A 26,700-nucleotide genomic window follows, 5' to 3' on the forward strand; every position below is an offset into this window, starting at 1 on the left:
GCTTTACATAATAATGTTTAAATGTATTTGCCATTAATTGAATAGACTTTTTTAGGAGGATGGACCATATTTGTTATTGCTTTGAAACACTCTGTAGGACACCAGCATATACTCTCAGGGTTACTTTTACCCCAGTTTGAAACGCACAGGGTCCTAGGACATTGCAGCCCAAATCATGGGATTTTTGTTAGCATTTAAGAGAATCCGTCCACATGTCCCCTTTTTACTTTGCTACACGTAAACTCCTGAAAAATTATTTTGCCTGGCATGCTAATGAAATCTTTAAAATGTAGCTCTAAACACCTAATTGGTAGCATTTTCACAGTCAAGATGATTAAGGATTATAAATTAGCTTCCTCAAATAGGGATTATTCTGTTTGAGGAAAAAGATCTTTCTGAGGTGAGAATTGCCTATCCACTTCTCTCTTTAGATCTCATTAAAATTGGAACCCAAACTAAGGAGTTATACAACTTGAGACTTTGTGTGTGTGTGTGTGAGCATTTTGAAAATATGATCAAATAGAAAGCTGGTCATGCTCAGACATGAGTACAAGAAGTGACTTATTTTTACATTCAAATTTCAAAATATTTGTAAGGCCTACCATGTGTGCTGCTAAAAGGTTTTTAATTTAAAATTATTTTGTTAGATAATCCTGTTTCAAGTGACATTATGATTTATCGCCACTAATCAAGATTCTGATCCCTCATAGACTTCTTGTTTGTATCTGTTTTTGTTCTTTGTTACATAAATATGAGCTTTATATATAAAATTCTGACTGTGTAATATAGGGCTAATGAGTCACAGATGGAAAGATGCTGGCACATTACCATCTAATAACATTTTAAACTCATATTCCATAGTAAAACAAAAGCAAATTGTATACATCTGTTTTCCAACTTGTAGCATTTCTGAATTTATGCAGAATGTATATTTAAAGGACTTGTATTTAGAGAGAAGAAAAAGAGGACATAGGTCACCTCAAAACTACGGAGCCACTTAATAGCCTTATCAGAACGGACTTGGCAAAAGATAAGATTTTCTCTGTTTTGCTTCCTGAGAAGTTGTAGTCCTGAAGACTGAGAATCAAAGGCATTAGAGCTGAAGAAGTGTCTTCAGACTACAAACTAATTTTTCTGCCTTTCTTAAAATGAAAAACATATCTCTAATGTGAGGCATGTGGGGGGTGAAATATTCACAAAACTAATAAAACTAAAAATGTAGAAATTTCCTGGGCTTTCCTAAAAATATCTGCAAGATAAATTTGGGTGGGAAGAGAGAGAGCCCAGGCCATGTATTGCTGTGGTTGTTGTTTATTTTATTTGTATGGTAAACTGGTAAACATGTTCTCTGTGTGTGTGTGTGTGTGTGTGTGTGTGTGTGTGTGTGTGTGTGTGTGTGTTTTGGGAAAAAAAGGAATAAAAGGCTTTAGTTTCACATGTTCTTAGAAAAGAAATAGAACAAAGGCAAAATTTCTCTCTCAGACTTAACCAATTGATAACGCCTGTGAGGAGGAGTTAGCACAAGTTATTGAAGAACGAGTCTCTAAAACATCTCTCCGTATTCTCAAGGAATTCAAAACTGCTTTTCTGCATTAAGGGGTTGTGTGAACTGTCAAGTTCTTTCGGAAAAGTTATGTGACAGAAGTGATTACTGCAGAGTGTGACCATAAATCCCCCTGACATGAAATACACATGTTATAAGAGACAGATTTTCATCCACCACCTCTGCGTGAATTCCTGAAACAGGAGAGTTCTGAGATTCATCATATGATTGGAGAGAGAAATTTTGATATGTGGGTGGCAAGACTGTATTTTGTGAGGTGTACTGTGTTTATTCTGGGGAATAAGTATGATCTGATGGCAAAATTTTGTTCCCCGTTGTTGTCCAAAAAAGAATTAATACATGTATTGTATATCCTGAGCTGTAAACAGAATGTCAATGGAGGGAAATTACAGTGTGGTTTTCATAACAGTGTCTATAGTTATCTCCATTTTGTACTAACATTTTGTAATTAAGATGTTGTAATTTTGTAAGATTCCAGAAATGCTCCATGTAGCAAACTCTTTACACCGTGTAGACACAGATCCCGTTGTACCTGCCCCAGGCTCAATGACCATGAGCTCTCAGTTTCCCCATTCCATGCTTTAGGAAATTATTGGTTTGACTAGGCATGATGGTTTATGCCTGTAATCCCAGCACTTTGGGAGGCCGAGGCGGTCAGATCACTTGAGGGCAGGAGTTTGAGACCAGCCTGGCCAACATGGTGAAACCCAGTCTCTACTACAAATACAAAAATTAGCTGGACATGGTGGCACATGCCTGTAATCCCAGCTACTGGGCAGGCTGAGACAGAGAATCACTTGAACCCTGGGGACAGAGGTTTCAGTGAGCTGAGATTGTGCCAGTGCACTCCAGCCTAGGTGACAGAGCAAGACTCCGTCTCAAAAAAAAAAGGAAAAAAAAAGTCTGGACATGGTGACTCACGCCTGTAATCCCAGCACTGTGGGAGGCCGAGGTGGGTGGATCACTTGAGGTCAGGAGTTGGAGACCAGCCTGGCCAACATGGTGAAACCCCGTCTCTACTAAAAATACAAAACTTCACTGCGCGTGGTGGCGCACGCCTGTGATCCCAGCACTAGGGAGGCTGAGGCAGGAGAATTGCTTGAACTCGGGAGGTGGAGGTTGCAGTGAGCCTAGATCAGGCCACTGCACTCCAGCCTGAGCAACAGAGTGAGACTTCATCTGAAAAAAAAAAAAAAAAGGTTTATTTTGGGGCCTCATGTGTCTAATTTTGTTTATGGTGTGTCAGACGAGGCAAGACTTAGAACCAGGGAAGGGAGGCGCTAGGTATGTGCTTGTTTTGTTTGTCCCCCAGTGAAATGTCTGTGTGACGTTTTATGTTGTGTTGTTTTGGTGCTGTGCTACGTCCATAGGGCCTGCCAGGCTTCCCCACAGTTGCTGCCCTGCACAGTAATCAGATCCTCACCGTCAAGGTTTGTGGTTGTTACTCATGCCTGTGTAGTCAGAAATGCAATCAGCATAAGCGTGAGCAGGAACCATTCAATTGGCTTACCGAGCCCGTTGGCTTCCTCTCATCATATATGTCAAGTTACTGGGCACTTGGGACTCCACTTGCATCATTGAGGTCAAATGTCTATTAAGAGGGTATATCCTGAGCATACTGGAGAGGAGGATATTGACGTCAAACAGGTACTGTGAAGAGAGGTGGGCATAGCGATCTAAAACCATGCCATGCCTTGATGGCTTAATTTGTATGCATTCTAATGCTCTGTAATATTTTTCCAGTCAATTAAATAATCCTAAGTACTCTCTCTGGACTTCGGGTGTCAATAAAATGGCAGTCAAGTTCACGTCACATTATGCTGGTTGACAAGTCTGATGGAAATGGAACTGGCATTTTGTCTCTAGACTTTCTGCTCAGAGTGAAGAATGCAGGGGTGCACCTGCTTACCTGCTTCTGGGAATAAACTACATTAAAAAGATCCAACGTCCACAGTGAAATGATGAAGCACAAAAAATGTTCATTACCACTGAAGATCTGGTCTCAGCATCGCATTTCAGGATATTTCTTTCGAGAAGAATCAGTGGGTCTAACGTTAGACATAAGTGCCAGTTCTATTTTGTTTAATAATCATTATAAGTCTAATGTGTATATCTTTATTTCTTTCTTGGGGCCTTCTGATGTCTATTCTTCAACTCTCTCATCTCTGAACTTCAACCTTTGACCTCACCTGACTGATCAGATGGTGTTTCCTAAAATCAATCATGGGTTTCTCTCTGCTGATCAGCAGCTCATTAAACGCCGCCTGATTAAGGTAGTGCTTATTCTTGCTGAAGTCTGATTTCTTCTTTACATCGGTTATTGCTCTGTATACCTATTGCTTTACCGTTTATCTGTGATGGGTGGGGTGTGGGCGGTGGGTGGGTATTTATTTGGAAATATCCTCAAACAAAATTACGTTTAGTCAGCTGCTTTTGTTTGAAATGTTAGATACAAGTACCAAAAAAGATACTAAAAGCCTATCTAATTTTTTCTTAATTAAAAAATTTTAAATTGTAGCTACTAACAGATCCAGTTTCTAAGCTCTCTAGCTTTGGTAATTTATAAATTATTATGCAATATGATGGGAGCCTCATATGCTTAATTTTATAGGGTATGAAAAAGTAAACACATTTGTCTAACTATAAAGGCAGCCATTTTATTAAATGAGGTGAATACAACTGATGCAGTGTTATGGATAAAGTAATTCACACATTTTATACCAGCTCTGACTGTAGTGGTAACATATACACTATTTCAAAGAATGGAAGTGCTGGTTCCTGAGCTGCTTTGATTTTAATAGCATCTACTCAGTCACCCAGCGTGAATATTTATTTGCTCCCTGCTGGGAGGCAAATTGCCTACAGGCTTTATATTTGTGGTTGTTCTGGTTCTTTTCATAGTGTAAATGTGGATCAGATAATGCAAATTTAAGGTGCTGAAAAGAAGACCTGAGTCTATCTTTCATGGTTATTGCTGGTCTGTTCCTTTCTCCATCACAGGGTGACCAAGGACAGGCAGGGCCTCCAGGACCCCCCGGCCCTCCAGGCCCAAGAGGGCCACCTGGGGACACAGGGAAAGATGGCCCCCGTGGAATGCCAGGAGTACCTGTGAGTCACTTTTTAGATCACTTATTCTCACACGTTTTGTTTCGTGTTAAGGGCTGAGAACTAGGGTGGAGCAGGGTGGTGAGGGGCATCAGGTCAGGGGGTCAAGTGAGTGGAGTGGGTTGAGGGAAACGGGATGATGAGTGGAGTGGGTTGAGGGAAGTGAGATGATGGGAAAGTCCCCAAGCAGCATAGGGCGCTCCCAGCTGCATTCCTCTTTGCCACTTAATCCACTGGGGATCCAAGCAAACCACAAGAGACACCTGGAGGCAGCCACTAAACTGTTTTTGAGGGAAGCCTCAAGAAGTCTGTGATTGGAGTTGCCCAATCCCAGGTGTAACCTGACTGCCATAGTGTGCACCGGGGCCTTTAGTTTAAATGGGAGATTAGTCTGAAAAACTAAGTAGGAGGCTAATAACATTTTCCAAAGGTTCAATAGCAGACCAATAAAGTCCTATACTATTTATGGAAAGTAGAGGAAGTAAAATGTTCTAATATTTATTCCCTTATAAATAACTTGAACCCCCAAAATTGCTAATAACCGTAAAATGAATGGTTAAAACATCAGTGGGTATGGTTTAAATATCATTTGTCTTTTGTATGTAAGGCTTATTCATAGAAATAATTTAAAAGTAATCTCAATACTTGGCTACAAAGATTGGTCAAGTGTCAATGATATAGTAGTAAAACATAGAAGATAAATGGTTTGGTTTCAGAGGCAACCCAGCAATTAAAAGAAATATATGGAAAAGGTCAAAAATTTTAGATTTATTTTATGACTTTAGGACTAGAAATTAAGGTTTATTACTGGATTAAATTATTTATTAAGTGTATTTATTTAACAAATTATTTTCATAGTATTTTTGTGGTACATAATAATAATGAAAATATTTATCCACAAAGCAGAAAATTTTGAAAATAAAACCAAAAAAGTAAATAATTACAATACTCATTAATGTTTTGGTATATTTTCTTTCATTTTTATATGCATATATTTATGCATTTTTAGAAATAATGACTCTTTATAAGAATATAGCATACTTTAAAACTTCTGAGACAGCCTCATAAGCCTGTGTCCTTTTCTGAAAGCTGCTGTGAATTTGTTGATATAAAATGTGGAATTGTCTTTCAACATATGATTTGCTAGTTGTTAGGACTGCTTTCACTCAACCTCCAAAGACAGTGGTTGAATTCTATAGCTGTCTTCTAATGCCTTGCTTTTTCTCATGATGATATTCCAAAAGGCAGAGAGATCCACAGCTTTAGGGATATTTAAAGCTGTCCCATTGATTGCTGGTTGCCACAGAAATACAATGGGTGTCTCTTCAAAAAGTAGTTAAAACCATTTTGATGGTACATTAGTCAGATCATTGAGCATTATATACTATACTCAAATTCAAGATATAAATTACTTTTAAAAAATTTAAAGGTATGACAAACCACATAATCCAAAATTATATCATTCTTTAAACAAATATAGTTTATTCATGTAAGTAAGAAATGGAGCTATCCACACATAGGACAAATTAACTTGTTTTAAAATTTTCAAAAATATAACTTGAACTATATATGGTCTCAGAGTTTATTTATATGTACTATGATGACTGCTAGAGAAAGATTTCTTTTTCTTTTTTTTTGAGATAGAGTCTCGTTCTGTCATCCAGGTTGGAGTGCAGTGGCGTGATCTCAGCTCACTGCAACCTCTGCCTCCCAGGTTCAAGTGATTCTCCTGCCTCAGCCTCTTGAGTAGCTGGGACTACAGGCGCCCGCCACCACGCCCGGCTAATTTTTTTGTATTTTTAGTAGAGACGGGGTTTCACCATGTTAGCCAGGATGATCTCGATTTCCTGACCACAGGTGATCCGCCCACCTCGGCCTCCCAAAGTACAAAAAGATTTTTTTTGTGTGCAATGAGGTCTTTGCTGTGTTGCCCAAGCTGTAGTGCAGTGGCTATTCACAGATGCCATCATAGCACACTATAGCTTCAAAGACCTGGACTCAAGCAGTCCTCCTGCCTCAGCCTCCCAAATAGTTGAGATTACAGGCATGTGTCATCATACCTTGCTAGAAGAAGACTATAAAAATAAACTGTGAAATATTGATTTTGAAAGACCAGCAATATCTATATTCATTGGCATTTTAAGACAAAAAATATTTTTAGCCAATGACTGTCATTATGACAATAAAATATGATAATTCTATATCAATCTGAATATAAGAAAATGATAATGTCATGATATAGTGTAATTTTCTGTATCAAATTTAATAAAACATGTTACTTCAGCCATCATTAATCCAGGAAGACCAAAGTTTAACATCAGTCTCTGCTCATTTTATTAAACACCTGTACTAAGAGCAATTGTCTCTCTGTCCTATGTATGAAAGTTCTGAGTTCTCATAAAGACACCATGTCCTTATCTTTATGTCATCCTAAAGAAGACATGATAATCTAGACTAATTTTATTAAACCCTAAATTTGTAAAGTTTATTTGTAGAAGGGAAATTAGCTCTCTTTTAATGTGCTACATTCCTCTATTTAACCTGAAGAAATATACTTGACATTTACATGCCCCAGTCAAAGAAAAAAAATGATTGAAGGGTTTTTTAAAAATACTTACAGCATTACTAAAATTATCACTATTCTTTTTTAAGGGTGAACCAGGAAAACCAGGAGAACAAGGCTTGATGGCAAGTATCTCAATTTATCTTTTTCTATACTAAGCCAGGTTGTTTAAAACTATGGTCAAGATTATGTGTGACAAATATATCTGTCATATGACAGACTATAATAAAAAAGTGAAAATTAGTAAAAGTTAAAAGTAATATGGCCTATCTACTACATGCTAAGGGTCATAAGACTACATATCTACATTGCTGATGCAGGAGAAAAAGAAAGAGATTCCAGGTGTGGGGAGCGACAGAGATGCTGCAGGCCAAAGGAGAGAATTAATTAAGTGACTCTGCTGTAAGAGAGATTAAATTTAGGGGCATGCCTATTAGCTTAAATAGAAATGGAAATCCCATTTTCAAAGGGATCAGGTCTGACTAAATGAATTCGCACAGGAAACTTTGCACAGCGATTCAGAGTTTTTCTACCGTTGAACATCTCTATCCAGAGAAAAATTGCTGTGCCTTTTGGTTCTCTGTCATTTAAAAACAAACAAACAAACAAACAAAAAAGGTCCTGACATGATTCCACATGGACTTACTCATAGACACACAGGTCCCAGTTCCCCATGATTTCTTTATCTTTTGCTGGTAGAAAAGATGTTTGGTTAGGAATTCCTTCAACCTACCTCTTCCTGTCCCCTCCTCTCTGTCTCCTGAACTGCCTCTCTAATCTGTTACGATGTGAACACTGTTGGGAAGCACAGGGTAATTCTCTAATAACCCAAATGCCAGAAGAGGGCTCACACTCATCCTGGATACTGAAGGAGTGGGCCCAGAGAGTGCCGGGTTGCCAACAGGTGACCACAATCAGCTTGACACTGTCCATCCTGCATAATGTTAGGCTGGGCACGGGGGTTCATACCTGGAAACTTAGCACTTTGGGAGGCCAGGGAGGGGAGGATCACTTGAGCCCAGGAGTTTGAGACCAGCCTGGGCAACACAGTGAGACCCTGTTTCTAAATATATATATATATTTAAAAAACAGGTAGGTCCTAGTGAAACTAACGCATAGAGTCAGGAATCAGCAAGGCTTCTTTGGGCTTGAGATGCATTTGCAGCTCTCCTGGGAAGTCAGCTGTAGGTACAGCTGCCTTTGCAGGATCCCTGGTGAAATGAAAGCATCCCGGGTCCAGATCTCATCCACTGCCTGGAAATTCTGTTCCTGACCCGTAATATCAAGAAACAATTTTATTTTACATTTATTTTTTTTTGAGATGGAGTCTTGCTCTGTCACCCAGACGAGTGCGGTGGCGTGATCTCGGCTCACTGCAACCTCCGCGTCCCGGATTCAAGTGATTCTCCTGCCTCAGCTTCCTGAGCAGCTGGGACTACAGGCATGTGCACGCCTGGCTAATTTTTGTATTTTTAGTAGAGATGGGGTTTCACCATGTTGGCCAGGATGGTCTTGATCTCCTGACCTTGTGATCCACCTGTCTCGGACTCCCAAAGTGCTGGGATTACAGGCGTGAGCCACCGTGCCGATACAGATAATTTTTGGTGATATAATGGTTTTTGTTTAAAAAAGAAAAAAGTGGAAGGAACGGAAAAGAGTCTATATGTAAAACTTAAAACCTTTGTCATCAGTGGTAACTGCATACAAGTGCAGCGTTAGCTCTCAGTGGTATGGAGTTATAGAGTATGAGGAATTCTGGGAGAACTACAATATAAATTTTGAAATTAATTTAAGCAATTGAAAGTACATGTAATTTTTGTCCTGGAAAATGGTGAAAACACATTCTTCCCATATATTCTTATATCAAAAGCTATGTGGGCTTCTCAGGAGCCTTTGTTTGTCTCCAGGTGTGCACAGACTACTCAGATTTTTATCGCTGGCATTGGCTTTTTTCCCTGATAGCTAATACAGCATCCTAATGTACCATATTCTGAAATAAAATGGATATATTTTTTAAAATTATCATCTTCCACTCAAGGAATTCTCTCTTACATATTACATATGCTCTCCAGGATATACTGTGTGAATAACAATATAATCTCATTTGCTTACCATTTCCAGTTTGACATAGTTAAATACAAATGTTTGACCTGATCCTAAATCACTTGCATTATTATCTTAGCATGCTCCAGTTCCCATTTCATATCAAAACTTTCTCAGGTGAAACAGTCCTGGGCTTTTTTTTCTACAAACTTTTCTTGACTCTTTAAACTCTTATAATTTAGTGCATGTTCTTATTTTTTAAATGCATTTAAGAAACCTACTGGAAATGACAAATGTTTCAAGGATATGTAGATTAAGTGATCTAAATGGCATTTAAAAATTACTGTTTTTAAAGATGTAAGATTCCTTTCAAAGAGAAAACTTCTTTAATGTATATAAAGAAAAGTGACAAATTATAGTGTATATCCCAGTGAATTTTCACCAAGTGAACAAACTATATACAAACCAGATCAAGAATGAGGACATTATCTTAAACCCTTCTTTACCCCCAGTTGCCACCCCAGAGGTAACCTCCACCCTGACTTCTGTCACTATACATTAGTTTTGCCTACATTTGAATTTCATAGTAATCGAATCCTACAGTATGTACACTTTTGTGTCTGGCTTCTTTCATTCAACATTGTATTTGTGAGATCATCTACCTCTGTTTTAATGGCTTTCACAGCTTGTTTAAAAAAATAGGAGGAAGAACCATATTTCCTTGACTACCCCGGTACTTGACTACATCATTCTGATAGCAGTAAATGAATGAATGTCCGTCTGACCTTGGGCAAGTCACTTAACCTCTCAATTTCTCATCTGTGAAGAAAGGATAATAATACTCTCTCTGACCGCCTTAAAAGGTTGCCAAAGACAATGCAATAAATTAGGGGAAAGCACTTTAAAACATATAATGAAGAACTATATGAGTATGTTATTATTATTATCACTCAGTTGTTCTCTCTAGAGTAAATTACAGGTGAGTGTGGATTTATATACCAGATGTATTCCTGTAAAGTTTTGTATAAATTAGATTTTCTTGAATCAACATATTTTGAATGTTCCAGGGAATTTTGCTGTTTAAAGAAATCCTATTCAGAATCTTTCTGCAAATCAGTGTAATCCTCTAATTCTTCTCCTCAGCAAACTGAATTTCTACTTTTTATGTTTGTTTAAGATGAATATTTCTCCAATCTAAAAATCTATCTTTTTAAAAAGAAATCATGATTTATTAACTTGAACAGCACCTGTATATTTTAACTCATACCAAAAAGAGAAGAGGATACTAGAAATATAACTGCAGTTTCCATGAGGTGGAAATTTTTCTTTTTTCTCTCTCTCTTTTATTATTATTTTTATTATACTTTCAGTTCTAGGGTACATGTGCACAATGTGCAGCTTTGATCCATAGGTACACATGTGCATGTTGTTTTGCTGCACCCATCAACTCATCATTTACGTTAGATATTTCTCATAATGCTATCCCTCCCCCAGCCCCCATCCCCTGACAGGCCCGGGTGTGTGATGTTCCCCCGCCCTGTGTCCAAGTGATCTCATTATTCAATTCCCACCTATGAGTGAGAGCATGCGGTGTTTGGTTTTCTGTCCTTGTGATAGTTTGCTCAGAATGATGGTTTCCAGCTTCATCCATGTCCCTGCAAAGGACATGAACTCATCCTTTTTTATGGCTGCATAGTATTCCATGGTGTATATGTGCCACATTTTCTTAATCCAGTCCATTATTGATGGACATTTGGATTGGTTCCAAGTCTTTGCTATTGTGAATAGTGCTGCCATAAACATATGTGTGCATGTGTCTTTATAGTAGTATGATTTACAATCCTTTGGGTATATACCCAGTAATGGGATGGGTGGGTCAAATGGTAATTCTAGTTCTAGATCCTTGAGGAATCGTGAGGAGGAAATTTTTCTTAGAAACTTAGAAATTTTCTTTCACACACTGTGGGGGTGGGCGGGGGGGGGGGGGACCTGAAATCTGCTAGGGAGAAAAGTACATTGTATCAGTAGTTCTGGTTTTAGAACTACTTAGTGGTATATGACTATAGTCTGTGATCCTTTTTACTGATCTATAAAATGTAGGTAATAATTCCTATTCTACCTGTCTCACTGGGTTATGGTGAGAAGCAAGTGAAATGATAATATGAAATGTTTTATGAACCACAAAGAGTTCCATAAATGAGAAGTATTACTATTAAAACAAATGTCTGGTGATATAACTTGGCATACAGAAAGGCTGCTGTAAGAAATGTAAGGGCTAAGAACAGTTGAATAATAGCTACCAATTAAATTACAACATGTCAAATACTGCAATTAAGAGTGTAATTTATTGCTTGTGTCCTGTTTGTAGTTGTTGTTTTAGCCATCCCACATATATCGTATCTTCTTACATTATTAATTTTTCATAACATTCCCCTTCTCACCCACTTATTAAGACAAACAAAAGATAATAAATACCACTACTCTCATCTTTTTCACATTATGTAAACCCCACTACATTTGTTGGTTTGTGTCATGGAGGAGTGCTTGCTTACATAAGGGTCTTAAGAGGCGCTAGAGAATTGTTATAAATTTAAAATGTCTGTGATGATGAAATGAAGAAGCTAGAAACAATCTAAAATTAGCTCTTGAAAAACTTTATGAGTGTATCAGGTAGGGCATTAGTTTTCATAATCTAAGATATATAGTTTATATTGCAGAAGTAGTCATCTGATGATTAACAGCATCTATGATAGAATAAAAAAGGAAAACCTGCAGCTCATGCAGTCCACATTTATTTAATCCTGCCATGCATCTATTCTGCAAACATGACCTTTGGGTTTCCAGGAAGTTCAGGATAAGCTTTTAAAACCCAGATCTTGCACTTAAATAAATTTGACTCCATCTAAATAAGGAGAGAGCTGCTGTATCTTATAAAACTAGACCCAAGAATGAAACAAAGGAATGACCATAATTGGAAGTGATCAAGTTCTGAATCCTAGCACAAATGATCTTTATCTTTCAGTTCTTCAGAAATTTAAATCGTTGTTAAAATAGTATTTTAAAAGGTATCTTTCCTTTCGATATTCTTGCTGTTTCTTTCTTTGACAGATGCAGAAATTTTCAAAAGCATGAAAGATAGATGGTATTGAAAAAGATATACCAAATAGCTCCAGTTTCATGTATATTATTTTTCTCCCAAATTGTCTATATCCAAGGTTTCAGAGACCAAATCACTTTCCTGTTCTGAAACTCTTTATTCCTTTCTTCTCCTCCCCTAAATATATATAAACTCCATAACATACTCATTTATCTTCTACTGAATTATAAGAATACTTAAAATGTTCCTCATTGGGCCCTAGTGGTATCTGAGAGTTCAAAACTCAGAAATATTTGCTGTTGTAGTGCCGTAAAGTGAAATTTGGACTTTTTTGTCCGAACAGTTTACAGATACTTTTAGTTTATTTTAATTTTACCTGTAAACACATTTAATACGTTTGGGTCAAGTGAATATAATGTTTTTAAAATATTAATTAATAACATAAGCATGAGAATGTTTCAGTTGCATTTAAAATAAAATGGAAATAACCAGTATGTAAAGGTTTACTTTAAATGTGTTCAATTTATAATGTATTGCTATCCCACGGATTTGCTAAAACTCATGGCTTTCCTTCACTGTGCTTTGATCTGCCTGCTATCTTGATCAACAGATGGCAGACACTAAAGACAACAGCAGACTTCCCGATTTGGATCTGGCAGAGGAAACAAGACCCCCAAACCTTCAAATCACAAATAACAAAAATGACTGAAATCATCTAATTGTAGTTAGTTATTAGACAAAATTTTGACAACAAAACCTTATTTGGTAAAACTGCATGTCCTTCAGTTGTGCACGCTGCCTGCTGAGATGCCTTAGCAACCATTCTAATGCTTTATCAGCCTCCCTTAATCTGATTGTCCATGAAGTACATATAAATGGCACACCTGCAGGGCTCTTCCCACCTCCTTGGCACTTTTGCCCAGAGCCTGTAATGTGTTTTTCAAATGGACCAGAGAAAGCAGACAAGTGATGCCTTCTATTTCTGGTGCTGCCCTGCCACCCCTTCCAGGGAGTCTTGCCGTAGAATCAACACAGTGGAGCTGTGTCTCCCCAGCCTTGGGGGACCTGCTCTGTGTTGATTCCTCTGTGCACAGACTTTTCTCTAGAGGTGTCTAAAGGTCGCTTAGTGAGGTGATAGGAAGGAACGTTTGACTTTCCTTTGAAGCTGGTTCTGTCTCCTGGAAACAAAACGTCATCTTGGGGAATATTTTCAACAATGATTTAGAAGCATGATTATGTAGCAGAAAGACAGTCTCAACAGCTGAGTAGATGACTCTGTCTGTATTCCTCTCTCATTACTTCATTTTGTTTTCCTTAATGACCTCTAGGCTGTGAATCAGCTCTAATATTAACTATTTTTTACAGTGGCTCAAACTCAAGGTCTAATAAGTTCTATCATTTGGGCAAATTAAGGTATCTAGGCCTTAGATTCCTCATCTGTAAGGAATGGTGAAACTAAACGGTATGAGTTCCCTTCCAACTCTAAAGTCCTGTCATCCTGCTCTGTTTCTATTATGAATGCACAGATACATATTATATGTATCTATTATATATGTTCTGTAAATAATTAAAAGCAATGAACAGTCATATACTAAGCTTTTAATAGAAGAAAGTCTTAAAAATTGTCTCCTTCCTCAAAACCATAATCAACTTCTCTAGTTGTCACTGCTTTTAACTTTAGAATTCAGCTTATTGTAGCTCTACTGAAGCAAAGTAAGTGATTCTTGTATGAGAATATTAACTAAGTTATAATTGATCTGTCTCATCAAATTCTCATATTTCATCATTAGATAAAGAAGAAATTTTTAAAAATAGAGTTAAGTCTGTTTGAATGTGCTTCACCTTTGCTGACTTAGGGCAAATGTACAAGTTTTAGGGCAAGGGGAAAAATGGGAGTCCTTATACAAAGTGTCTAAATATTTAAGTTATAAACCAACCTAATGAAACTGTTCAGTAAAATATGTTCTATCCTCCAACCTTTACAGATATATTCTCATGATGACTTGGAAAGTTCAAATCCAGAATTCTTGCCCTCCTTGGAGTTCAAAGCCACAGTGTGGTGGCACGAGGAGGGCTGTAACTAGCCCTAGCCCTATCCTTGGCCTGCTTCCCTTCTCTCCCACACCTTCCTCCATTCTTCAACTTGATAAGACTCAGGCTCTAACTTTATAAAGGGTTCTTGAATGCTCACAGGACCAAATTTCATCGATCCCCCTCAAAATACCCACCTCTTCGCCTTCTCTTCCAATTTGTTATGGTGCACACCAGTGGTATGGTTCACATTCAGAAGAACAGGCCTGGGAAGAGGCAACACAGAGTCTTTGAAGTGAGCTCAAGTCACTGGGGCAGAGAATTCCAGAGTCCTTAGTACCTGAAGGTCAGGTGGCTGGGGGGCTGGTAGGGCTGAGGGTGGAGGGTATGTGTACGGGTAAGCATGTTCTCTTAGACCCATGGATTCCTAACCCCCTGGGAAGCACAACCAGAAAAGGGCCCTTTAAAGCATGGGCTCAAGACAAAAGGCTCCTTGCCAGATCGAAGGGAAGTTCAGGATCCATGTGTCTGAGTGGAGCCTTAAAAAAGAAATAGACTTCTGCTTGGTCACCTCCTTTGAGGAAACCTCACACACATGCATACACTTTCACACTCCCCCAAGCTAAGTTAGAAGCTGTCTTCTCCCCTCCTTCACAGCATTTATCACATCATATAATAGTTTTTGGTACTTAATGTGTTTAATAAACAGAATGACTGAATGATGTGAGTTAATCAATTAATAAATCAGGCTCTAGTACAAATAAATGAGCTTTATGTTTTTCTCCCAATAGATGTCATGTCATTATGCCCCAAGGGTAGGATTGGGCAGGATAAATCCAACAGAATTACATAAAATTGCTCTTCTTTTTCTTCTTTTGTTTTGTTTTGTTTTGTTTTAGAGACAGGTTCTTGCTCTGTCACCTGGCCTGCAGTGCAGTGGCATGATCACAGTTCACCTCAGCCTCAAACTCCCGGGTTCAAGGAATCCTCCTGCCTCAGCCTCTCAAGTTTCTAGGACTAAGGCATGCACCACCATACCCGGATTTTTTTATTTTTATGTTTTATGGAGATGGAGGCTTGCTGTATTGCCCAGGCTTCAAGCAATCCTCTTGCCTAGGCCTCCCAAAGTGCTGGGATTACAGGTGTGAGCCACCACGCCCGGCCTGCATCTTTTTATATTTATATATGTGTTATAGATTATTTGGAGTATATATGTGCTTATAAATATGCATGTTATAACTAAAAGAATGATTTTCATGAGGACAATGGAAAAGTAATTGCATCAATTTCTAGTCACACCAGCCGGGTGCGGTGGCTCACGTCTGCAATCCCAACACTTTGGGAGACCGAGGTGGGTGAATTACCTGAGGTCAGGAGTTTGAGACCAGCCTGGCCAACATGGTGAAACCCCGTCTCTACTAAAAATACAAAAAATTAGCTGGGCATGGTGGTAGGTGCCTGTAATCCCAGCTACTTTGGAGGCTGAGGCAGGAGACTCACTTGAACCTGGGAGGTGAAGGTTGCAGTGAGCCAAAGTTGCACCATTGCACTCCAGCCTAGGTGACAGAGCAAGACTCGGTCTCAAAAAAAAAAAAAAAAAAAAAGCCCCAAATTCTAGTCACACCATATGGCTATTTATTAAGTAGCATATAAAAGGTTTAGAAGAAATCTTAGAAATAATTTAGCTTAGCATTTCACAGAATAACATCAGAGTGAAAAAGAAACTGCCAAGGTTACAAAATAATTAGTGGCAGAACCAGGCTAGAATCCAATTCACTGATTTCAGTCTTGGGTGTTCTATTGTCTAGATCTGCACTGTTCAATGCAGTCAGCATTAGCTACATATGGCTATTTAAATTTAAAGTTGGCCAGGCTCTTTGGGAGCTAGCACTTTGGGAGGCCCAAGTGGGTGGATCACTTGAGTTCAGGAGTTTGAGACCAGCCTGGGCAACACGGTGAAAACCCGTTTCTACAAAACAAACAAACAAAAACAAAAATTAGGCTTGATGGTTCATGCCTGTAGTCCCAGCTACTTGTGGGGCTGAGACGGTAGGATCACTTGAGGCTGGAAGGTGGAGGTGGAGGTTGCAGCAAGTCGAGATCACGCCACTGCACTCCAGCCTGGGTGATAAAGTGAGTCCCTGTAGAAAATAGAAAATAAATAAATAAATAAATAAAATTTAAAATTCAGTGTCTAAATATTGTACTGGCCACATTTCAAGTGCTCAGTAGCCATATGTGATTGGTGGCTATCCTATTGGTTTGACCAATATAGAATGTTTCTATCATTATAGAAAGTTCTGTTATTAATAGACAGTCCAGATCCATCTAGGTAGAAAACAGATCTGAATAGGATATGACTATATATTATAATCTTAAATTTAAGAACTTTTTCTGTGGATCATGAGTTATTTAAATTCTAGCAGCCAGTGTATCTCAGCATTGTTGATTTAAAATAGGAAAAGCACTTACACTGCTCAATGGAAATATTTTTTACTGAGTGTAGTGTAGGGTGATAGGCTTTTGTGAACCATAAATTTGTTTCCTTTATAGTACTCAAGGGAAGTATGTTTAATCACAGAGGGCAGAGAAGCCTGTTAATTTTTTCTTTCTTTTCGGATCATTTCCATTTTGGGTTTAGCAATAAGAAGCAGTTTATTAAATATTTTGAAGAGATGGAGTGAGCTAATTTTAGTGTGGATATCTGGCAAGAGGTAATATAGAGTCTTTGTTTTGGAATCTGATCAAAAATAGATTTTTATATACCTAGATTTATCTTTAATCTATGGTATTTAATGCTCAATATTTAGTCTTGGGTTCTGGTTTTGTCAAGTGGTGAGAAAAATGTATTACTTCTTTAATTTCCTGAGCTTTAAGAGACCTCCCTTAAAGAGGTCATAGCCTCATGATTTTGAGAAACACCAATAAATGAATCATCCTGGTTTAATATTTTCCTCAAAAATTCAGCACATGAGATAGAGAAGTCAAAAAGAATTTACTCTTTTAAAAAATAACTACCGCATGTAGAACTTTTTTTCATCAAATGCTTATGAATACATATAATGACATGTCATCTTCCTAACAGGCTCTGGGTTGTAGAGGAACTTTTTCAAATAATAGGAATTATGGGGTGATATTACTGAAACAAAAATCTCTGATAGTTAAACAGAACAACTGCCTCAAAACTGGGAACTCTTTCAGTGATAGAGTTATGATAGTATGAGTGTTGAAATAATGGTGGAAAGCCAGTAAACAGAATTTAATAATTTTTAAATTCATTCATTCATTGTTTCCATTTAGTCAATAATTATTTATGTGTTAGGCACTAATCTAGGTGCTGATGATATGAAATATATGGCCTGAGGAAGTTGCTACCTAGTCAAATGGATTTTTAAAATAGGTAAATAGGTTAAAATACAGCCAGTTGAAATGTGCTAAAGAAACACAAAGGGTAAAAACAAGCTTCGTCTGGGTGCGCTGGAGAAGGCTCACGAAGGAAGTGAGTTATGACCGCTGGGCCTTGAAGAATGATTAAGAACTTCACATGAAGACTGATTGGAGAAGGATATGGACTTCTTGGGAAAATATAAATGATGAAGTGTGACTGAAGACAGGATCTATGAAAGACCTGAAACAAGAGATGAGGCTCTCCCTTTTCAGCACTGTCTTGCTCTGCTCTTGTTTATGCTGTGTTCCTTCATACCCACTTCAACTAAATCACGGGCTTTTACATTGAAAACATTGCAGTGCACTCTCTTATATTCTAAACATTTCCCAACAGTTTCTAGTTGGCATTTCTACACACTTAAGCTATGAAATCTGAATCTTGTAAAACATCACTTGAATTACACTCCAGACATATATATAATAGTGGCTAGAGTTTATGTTTCTTAACCTTCCCACATCAAACACCCAAGCAGAACATGGCATTTTATATACATGCATCTTAAATGATCCCTTCTTAAGTAAGACAAATTTCCTCTTACTCTTTATAAACCAAGTTTATGTATTTTGTGATCTCATGATGCATTACACCAGGTTAATATCTTTCAAAAAATTGTAATTAAAATCTGTTGTACCAAACCCTTGAGAAAGTCTGGTACTAATGTTTTATGACTCCATCAGTTAGATTATACGTGTTATCATTCTTCCCTTTGGAACTAGACTTTTAAAAGTATTTTCTTCATTTTGCCTAACTTTTATTAAATCATGGAAAAATTCTTAACTTGAAAAGGAAATAATTTTAAATGGCTTAATAGTTTTGGGCTTTTATCCTCCCTTTCACAGATGGACCACCTCTTTTTTTGTTCCCTGTGTTTTTTATTACAGAAGCTAGTTGTATATTCTCGTGTCCAGAAATGACCAGCAGCTCTCAGAGCTTCAGATTTTACTGTTAGTCATCAGGGACAGAACAGGAACTGTGTCCGCCCCCTACATCATTTCCTAATAGCAGGCAACCAGAACTTGCCTTAAAACATGTCCCAAGAGGCATCCTAAAGCACATCATTTAGGAACTCAGCATCCTGTTTAAGTAATTAATACCTCAATCAAATTTGTGCTAACATCAGTAGTGTCAGAAAAATTCATTAATTTTTTTCCATCCCATGATGTATCTTTTTGTGTTTTTTTTTTTTTTTGTTGTTCACAAACTGGAAAGTACAGCCAATGCATAATGGTCACAGCATCATTCTTTTCTTAACAGCCTACTTTGAAGATTTACTTGGGTTGATAATTCTATCTACTGTTTGCATAATTGTTTTCTGAAGTGCATTGGAGACCGTAGGCCTACATACACATACACAACACTCTCAATTGTTAATGATACCATATAATTTGGATGATTTTGTCTTTGCTGTATTCATATGGAAGTCATGACCTAAATTCCTCTACTCACGCTTGCAATTAGAGGTAATCTGGAGGCTATTAGAATAGACCAGCAATGTTAGAATGAGTCAGGTGAACAAAAAGAGTGAAAAATCCTGCCATTCCTATCTTGAAACACTATTGTCTAAAGTTTAAGAAAAAACAAAACAAAACGTGATTTGCTTTATGTATCCATTTATTCATTTCTTTAATTTTTATCCTACTCAAAGTAAACATCATTGTGCTTACAAGTACCTACAAGGCCATACACATACAATTGTTCTTTCCTGTTCATATCCCCATCTCCCGCTACTCAAGAACTGTGTTCTTTGAACACACTTAGCATGTGCCCAACTCTTGGTCTTTGCATTTGCTCTTCCCTTGCCTGGAATATTCTTCCCCCTTCTATATACATGGCTCTTTGCCTGACCTCTTTATCACTGAGAGCTTCACTAAATGACCCCCCCCCACCCTGCACACACACACACACACAATTTAAACTATTCCATCTACTTCTCACAATCCATATCCCACTCTTTGCTTTAGCACTTACCACCTGACACAATTTTATATTTTATTTGTTTACTGTCTTACTACATTCACTAGTATATGAAGTCCAGTGGTATGCATTTTTATCTTATTTTGTTTTGAGTGCTCACTGAGTGGTCATTTTGTTTTGCCTTATTTTGTAGGCAAAATAGCACCCAGTAGGCTCTTAAAAACTATTATGTGAATGAATAAATGAATTAACCTCAAAATGATTCACTGAGCAATCACTATGTGCCAGCTACTGTGCATGATAAAGGTAATTTAGAGTGAATAAAGAAGTAACCAGACAATTATGATTATTGTTGGTAAATTCTACGAAAACATCATAGGGGTACTTTGGAGAACAAAAGAAGGCACCTAACCCCAAGGGTGAGGGCTCTGAGCTCTGATATTTGGAATGGATGCAGGAGAGGACAGGAGAGAAGAAAGCCCTTTATAGGAACAGACAGAGGTGTAGAACTATGGAAGCCTGGCTTATGCAGAAAACTGCAACTACTGCCAAATCTCAGACTCTTCTAAAAGGCTATGAAAAGCCATTGAAAGATATTTAAGAATGGGAAAGGTATGAACCCATTAGGGGAAGCTCACACAGGCAGCAGTGTGCAGAAAGGATTGGAGGAGACCAAAAGCAGGGTGGTCATTAGGTGAACATTACGTTAGCTAAGGGAACGAGAAATGGGTTTAACAGGAATGTAGCAATGTGACTGGAGAAGAGGGCTGGACCATAGAGATATTCTTAAGTATCTGATGGACTGAAGTAGGAGTAAAACTTTACTCTGAGGCCCGAGTAACATGATTTTGGTAAGCAAGTCACCAACATGAGGTCTATCAGGTTTCTTTAAGTTTCTCACCATATGCTGAATACTGTACATAAATGTTTAGATATGGAATCTAGCCAGGGGAGAGGAAAAATTGGAAAGAATATCAAGTATACTATATAATTTCTTACTGTGTTTACAAGTTTTTATCTGAACTTTATTTTGCATAACTTTCCATGGTGTTTTCTGAAAGATTATTAAAACTGGTATAAAGATTTATATGCAGATTAGTGCCGTTACTCCATGTTTAGAATTTTTCAGTGACTCTTTGAGTTTTTGTCTTTTTGATAAAGTTATACTCATGATGCAGAATTCTTCAATAAAAAGTTTTTACAATTTATATCACCCAGAACCTGTATTTAAATAGGTGTATTTTAAGGTTCTAATTATAGTTGACGTTTCTGGAGTTTAAAGAAATGTAGCTTAGTATGTTGATATTCTGTATGTTACAGTTTTTAATCTTGACATACATGCAAAAAAATTATTTTGAAAAAATCAAACTAGATGTTTTCATCTTAACTGGTTATATACAAAGTATATGCAAATATAAATAAAGAAGGACTGCCTCATCGATTAATAAAGATGAACCAAAAAGATTATGACTCTAGGTTGGAAATCTACTTGATCCAAACTTACTAAATCATGAGGATAACAATAATGGAATTGTTTTAGAAATCTTGAATCACTAGAACAATTGACTTTAATTTTGGGAATAGTCAGCATTTGTTTGATGAGTGAATAGTGAATTTATGGCATTATTCATCCAAGTTGTTGTGCAGGATGAAAATATAAACAAGTGTAAGGAAGATTAGATAGGCTACGTGTAGTAGCTCACACTTGTAATCCCAACACTTTGGGATGCCAAGGTGAGAGGATCGTTTGAGGTCAGGAGTTCGAGACTAGTCTGGGCAATATAGCAAGACCCTGTCTCTACAAAACATTAAAAACTTAGCCAGACATAGTGACATGTGCTTGTAGTCCCAGCTACTTGGGAGGCTGAGGCAGGAGGATTGCTTGAGCCCAGGAGTTTGAGGCTGCAGTGAGCTATGATCACGCCACTGCGCTCCAGCCTGGGCAACAGAGTGAGACCCCGTCTCAAAAGGAAAAACAAAAATAAAAAAAAAAAGATTTGATAAATTAATGAATGTTTCTATGGTATTTGCCCATTACTTTATAAACTTACCTTTGTACCAAAAACTGCAAGACTAATCAAATGTAATCATCTTAATCAACTGGTAGCAACATACCCTAATTTGAAAATCAATTTTTGGGAAGGGAAACTTGGATTTGTAAGCTTAACTTTAATTACCACAGTGTTATAGATATATAATGGTATTATTAATCTAAGGGTACTCAAAACAAATGTATGTAAGTAAAATCTTGCTCAGTAAAAATAACTAGTATTTCTGGATGTGTGCATGCATGCACACGTGTCTGTGTGTGGTGTGTGTGTGTGTCTGTCTGTCTGTACTTAAGTGTCCTATATTTTATTCTGCCTTAATCCCAGGTCACCCCCTAGTAATGGATGATACTCTTGTTAGATCTCTACCATTTTTCCTGCCAGAGAGATAAAAGAAGTATATGCACATTTCTAGTAACTGTGAATATATTCTTGGCAGCATAGTTATGAAAATTCTGTAAGACATGTATTCCCAATTTAAAATTAATGTTAAATCTTAAAAACTGCTTTTATTTTTAGAGGTTACCAGAAGCAGCAGTAGTTTCCTAACAGTGAAGGAAAATATTGTCTTTGTAGCCATCCTTAGATTTTCATTAAATATTGTGTTAAAATATACAACTTATTTAATTTTATGAATTTCAGAGTTATGATTAGTCATTCTAAATCTCTGATTTTATGTGATTATGCAACAGAGACCAAATTAGAAAATATCAGATATGTTATTCTCTAATTAAAATACTTGATATAGAATTCACTCTTATTTTCATTTGAAATATCCCCTTCCGGGGTTATATATCAATGTGATGAAAGAGACAATTTTAGTGAACATTTTTTTTCAAGTGGCAGTTAGGTTTACAGTGGGAAACAAGCCTTTGTGAATTGAACATACACATTCTCAGTCTAAATACTGAATTAATGTACTCCTTGTTCTATGATTTCCTTTCTAATGTCAACATTTTAAGAAGTAAAGTACTCTAGAGACACTGGAGAAAATGGAATGATAGACAATGATAAAACCCAAGTCTTGATTCTCAGATCTCCTATCACCACAACCTCCAAATTCTGCCCTTACTTGGTATGATAACATGAACATTTACTTCCCAAACAATTTACCCAAGTGAGGAAATGATTAAATATGTTTATATGCTAAGGGGAAGAACTAGTGAAGAAGTGGAGCCTCTGATACAGATGCAGGGGTAACTGATTGCAAAAGATCCCTGAGGACAGAGACAAGGATGGATTCCAGAGTATACCAGATGAATTTGCCTTGTATAGGAGGAGGGGCTCTTCTTCCCCTGATACAGGAAAGAGGTACACATACATTTGGTTTGATGAGAGACAAGATGTCGAGGGAATTTACACTTGATAGTCTCTATTTTCTCTGCAAAATCTAAAACAGGGAGAATTTTAAATAGAGGGAGTGAGATAAGTAGAGAGAATGTCTGACCACACAGATAAAGCAAATAATAAGCTCGTTAAACAGTTGGTTGGTTGAGTAAATTAAATAGAAATATATAAAGGCAATATTGCACAGTGTACTTTCAATAACCTAAAGCTGATTATATGAGGAAATTGTTAGTCTTCCTGTGAGGATTGCAAAATAACATGGGGAACAGATTCTCTGAATGTTCCTAAACATTATATATTTTTAATAAAAAGGATGCATGAACAGATCTTCCTCTAACAACCACCCTAGTGTTTTATTTAGTGTTATAGAGTAGGCATGCAACATGCTGATTAACTGAAATGTCACACACTGAAAATAAGCTGGTCGTTAGTTAAATGTCATGGAATAAAGAGCTTTTAACATGAAATGATGTGTGTCTATAACTTTGCTGAAACATACTAAAAAATATTTTTGAAAGAACTGGAAGAAAATGCTTAATAGTTATATTTTAAAATAGATACAAATAGAAATATAGCTATATCTCTTTGAGTTATTTTCCACTGTCTCAAAGCCATGCCTTGCTCTAAATAAAGCCAAGAGAATCCCAACACTGACTTTGTGGTTGAAAAACTGCTAAATCTCAAAACTGCTGCATTTCCATGCTGTATAAATATTCTCATTCATCTCACTAAATCTCCTCCACCCAGTATTTTAGTCCAAGAAACAACTGACAGCATCTTTTATTCCCTTTTCTAGTATATACTCGGTATCATAGTTGACAATGGCCTCCCCTAGTTTGTAAACAAGTTTTTGTGCAGGTTAGTTGACTATATTTCCTAAGAGGAAGAATAGAGAAAAAAAACCCAAAAAAACAAAAAAACATGTTTCTTTGTAATGGCATTCAATTATTTCCTTTGCAAATCTGCTTACTGAAGATTTGCAGGCGCAGAAGTCATCTAATGTGTCCATTTGCTGAAAAACTACATTGCATTTTAACTGCTTCTAAGGACTATATTTTCAGCCTTTTAAATGAGATTAATGTGATACATTTATAGGTATTTTTTTAAAAAAACAACATGTGCTGGAACAGCAAAGATTATTTTTTAATAGCGAGGACAAATCAGAATCCTGCTGTATATGCTTAATGTTTTTCACAAGAAAATTAGAAGAAAAGATCCATGTGGTACTTCAAACTGAAATTTTTCTTTCCTTTTTTTTCCTGATATATGAAATGTCAACATAGTTCAGTAGAGCAAAGAGAATCTTAGAGAACAGGACAGTTTAAATTGGTCATCTAAGCTTAAGTGGCTGTAATATTATGTTAATTGAATTATTTTTCTTTTTTAGGGTCCTCTAGGGCCTCCAGGACAAAAGGTAGAGTATAAACAACAATACTGTGAAAGTAATTATGCTCTCATGACCTAATGGCAAGCAGGAGAGGTGAATGAAATTAGCTACTGTAAGCCATGCTGAAGCAGTTAGTCTGGTTTGTGCATTCTGCTTTCTAAAAATACAGTCATATAATGTGAGCATTAGATGTCTAATTGACTCCATTAAAAAAAAAAAAAAAAATTCAATAAATCCAGAGCAGACTCTTTTTTTGTCTGCTGAACTTGTCCGTTATTGAATTTTTAATTCAAATACTGGTAAAACATTATGACAAAATTTAAAATGTGAAAGATAATTTGATATTGCAAAATGAATGCATGGCCTTCCTCAATTATGTGATTGCCAAACGGCCAGGGAACTGAGCCGAAAAAAAGGATATTACTGGGTTCACTATATTCAAGTGGCCTATTGGTATCCTTCTTGCTGAGGTAACGTGAAAAGTGACTTCCTGATAGTCATTTCATTGTTATCCACAATCATCAGAATTGACCATTAAATTCTGATGGAGAGGCCAGATGCAGTGGCTCACGCCTGTAATCCCAACACTTTGAGAAGCTGAGGCGGTTGGATCACCTGAGGTTAAGAGTTAGAGACTAGCTTGGCTAACATGGTGAAACCCCTTCTCTACTAAAAATACAAAAATAGCTGGGTGTGGTGGCACACGCCTGTAGTCCCAGCTACTCAACAGGCTGAGACAGGAGAATCGCTTGAACCTGGGCGGCAGAGGCTGCAGTGAGCCGAGATTGTGCCACTACACTCCAGCCTGGGTTAGACAGAGCAAAACTTGGTCTCAAAAACAAATTTTTTTTTCAAATTCTGATGGAGAAGATCTAGGGTTTCCAAAATTACACCTATCCTATAGTAGTAAATATCTTAATAGCAAATAAATGGCATTTTGCCAACAAAATATCACTAAGTCCTCATTCCCCCATCCTCATACCCCTCAATCGGGGAGGGGGGTATTTAACCCGCGGAAAACTAAAGAAAACAATTGTATTATAACAGGTGGAAAAGTGATTATTCTTTATCTTTGGAATCCATCAAAGATAGAGACTTTTTATCCCCCAAGCACTGGGCATGTGGCATCTGTTGAAACATAATCCTACAAACCAAGTAAAAGTCCATGGGTTGCGAGACAACTTGTGCATAGGAACACTTTGTCCTTTGCAATAATGTCTCTATTAAGCATGGTGTGAAATTGTAAAGCTACTCTAATCCACATACGACCAGGATAAAATTACTGCTTCAGGCTTCGGGAAGTCCTTTAATGACCCATTCAATATAATCACTGAACGCAGTAAGGAACTTGCCATCTCAATTTGTTTTCGTTACAATTACTGTTTTTTCAGTAGACTACTTTTCAGGGGAGTTTTTGGTCTATAATTGCTATTTTAAAAAAAAATATTTTCCCCGTTATTATTAAAGAAATGTAATATCATACATCTACTAAGAAAAATCTGTTTTCCAGTTTTAGACAAACAATAAGCACATTGTATTTAAAATGGTTTCTCCAGAGCCTAAATGGAAGGTGTAATGGAGGGAAATGACATCACTGTTTGAAAATATTTGCTAATGTTTCTGTATCCAGTTAAATGTCATAGATTTTTCTCAGGTAATAATTAGCTTTCTTATTCTCCAGCTCACCCATCTATGTCCAATCATTCATACTCACGCCACTATGCATGTGCACACACATGCCCACACGTGCTCACACACACACACCTTAACTTTTTTGTAAAGAAGTTGTGTTGTTCCTGGTCAGTGTATAACATTTTTTACACCTTTTTGAGTCACTCTGGAAGACATATTCACATTCATGTGGCTTAAACTTACTCCTTGAAAGTCTGGGAGAAAAATGCTTAAAATACAACAAATTTGAGTTTACGACATGGGTCCCTTATTTAACTGCAGAATAAATGGTTGTTATTTTAATTACCTTTTGTTTTATGGTATTTTAACTCATTAAATGCAAGTGTTACTGCTACTGGTAGGCGTTTTCCAGATGGAACTAAGCCTATTTATTCTTAAAAACATGAAAATTTAGAGCCATGTGGCCCTCTGATAGGTATGATCAATTTATCATGTAAATTTCTTTAAAACATATTAAAGTT

At 37.1% G+C, this 26,700-nt stretch overlaps 2 protein-coding genes across 2 annotated transcripts in view; one reads left to right on the forward strand and one right to left on the reverse strand.

Annotated features, from left to right (window-relative positions):
* The window catches only part of MCUB (mitochondrial calcium uniporter dominant negative subunit beta), a 1,088,652-nt gene that overhangs the window by 733,955 nt on the left and 327,997 nt on the right, over positions 1 to 26,700 (reverse strand). The gene's annotated exons all lie outside the window — the stretch shown is intronic.
* The window catches only part of COL25A1 (collagen type XXV alpha 1 chain), a 490,679-nt gene that overhangs the window by 367,069 nt on the left and 96,910 nt on the right, over positions 1 to 26,700 (forward strand). The window contains exons 9-12 of the mRNA XM_050791058.1: positions 2,935 to 2,994; positions 4,565 to 4,672; positions 7,322 to 7,357; positions 24,548 to 24,574. Coding sequence (XP_050647015.1) covers positions 2,935 to 2,994; positions 4,565 to 4,672; positions 7,322 to 7,357; positions 24,548 to 24,574 — 231 coding nt within the window. The remainder of the gene's footprint in view (positions 1 to 2,934; positions 2,995 to 4,564; positions 4,673 to 7,321; positions 7,358 to 24,547; positions 24,575 to 26,700) is intronic.

Source organism: Macaca thibetana, chromosome 5 (genome assembly GCF_024542745.1).
Source record: "Macaca thibetana thibetana isolate TM-01 chromosome 5, ASM2454274v1, whole genome shotgun sequence".
NCBI lineage: Eukaryota > Metazoa > Chordata > Mammalia > Primates > Cercopithecidae > Macaca > Macaca thibetana.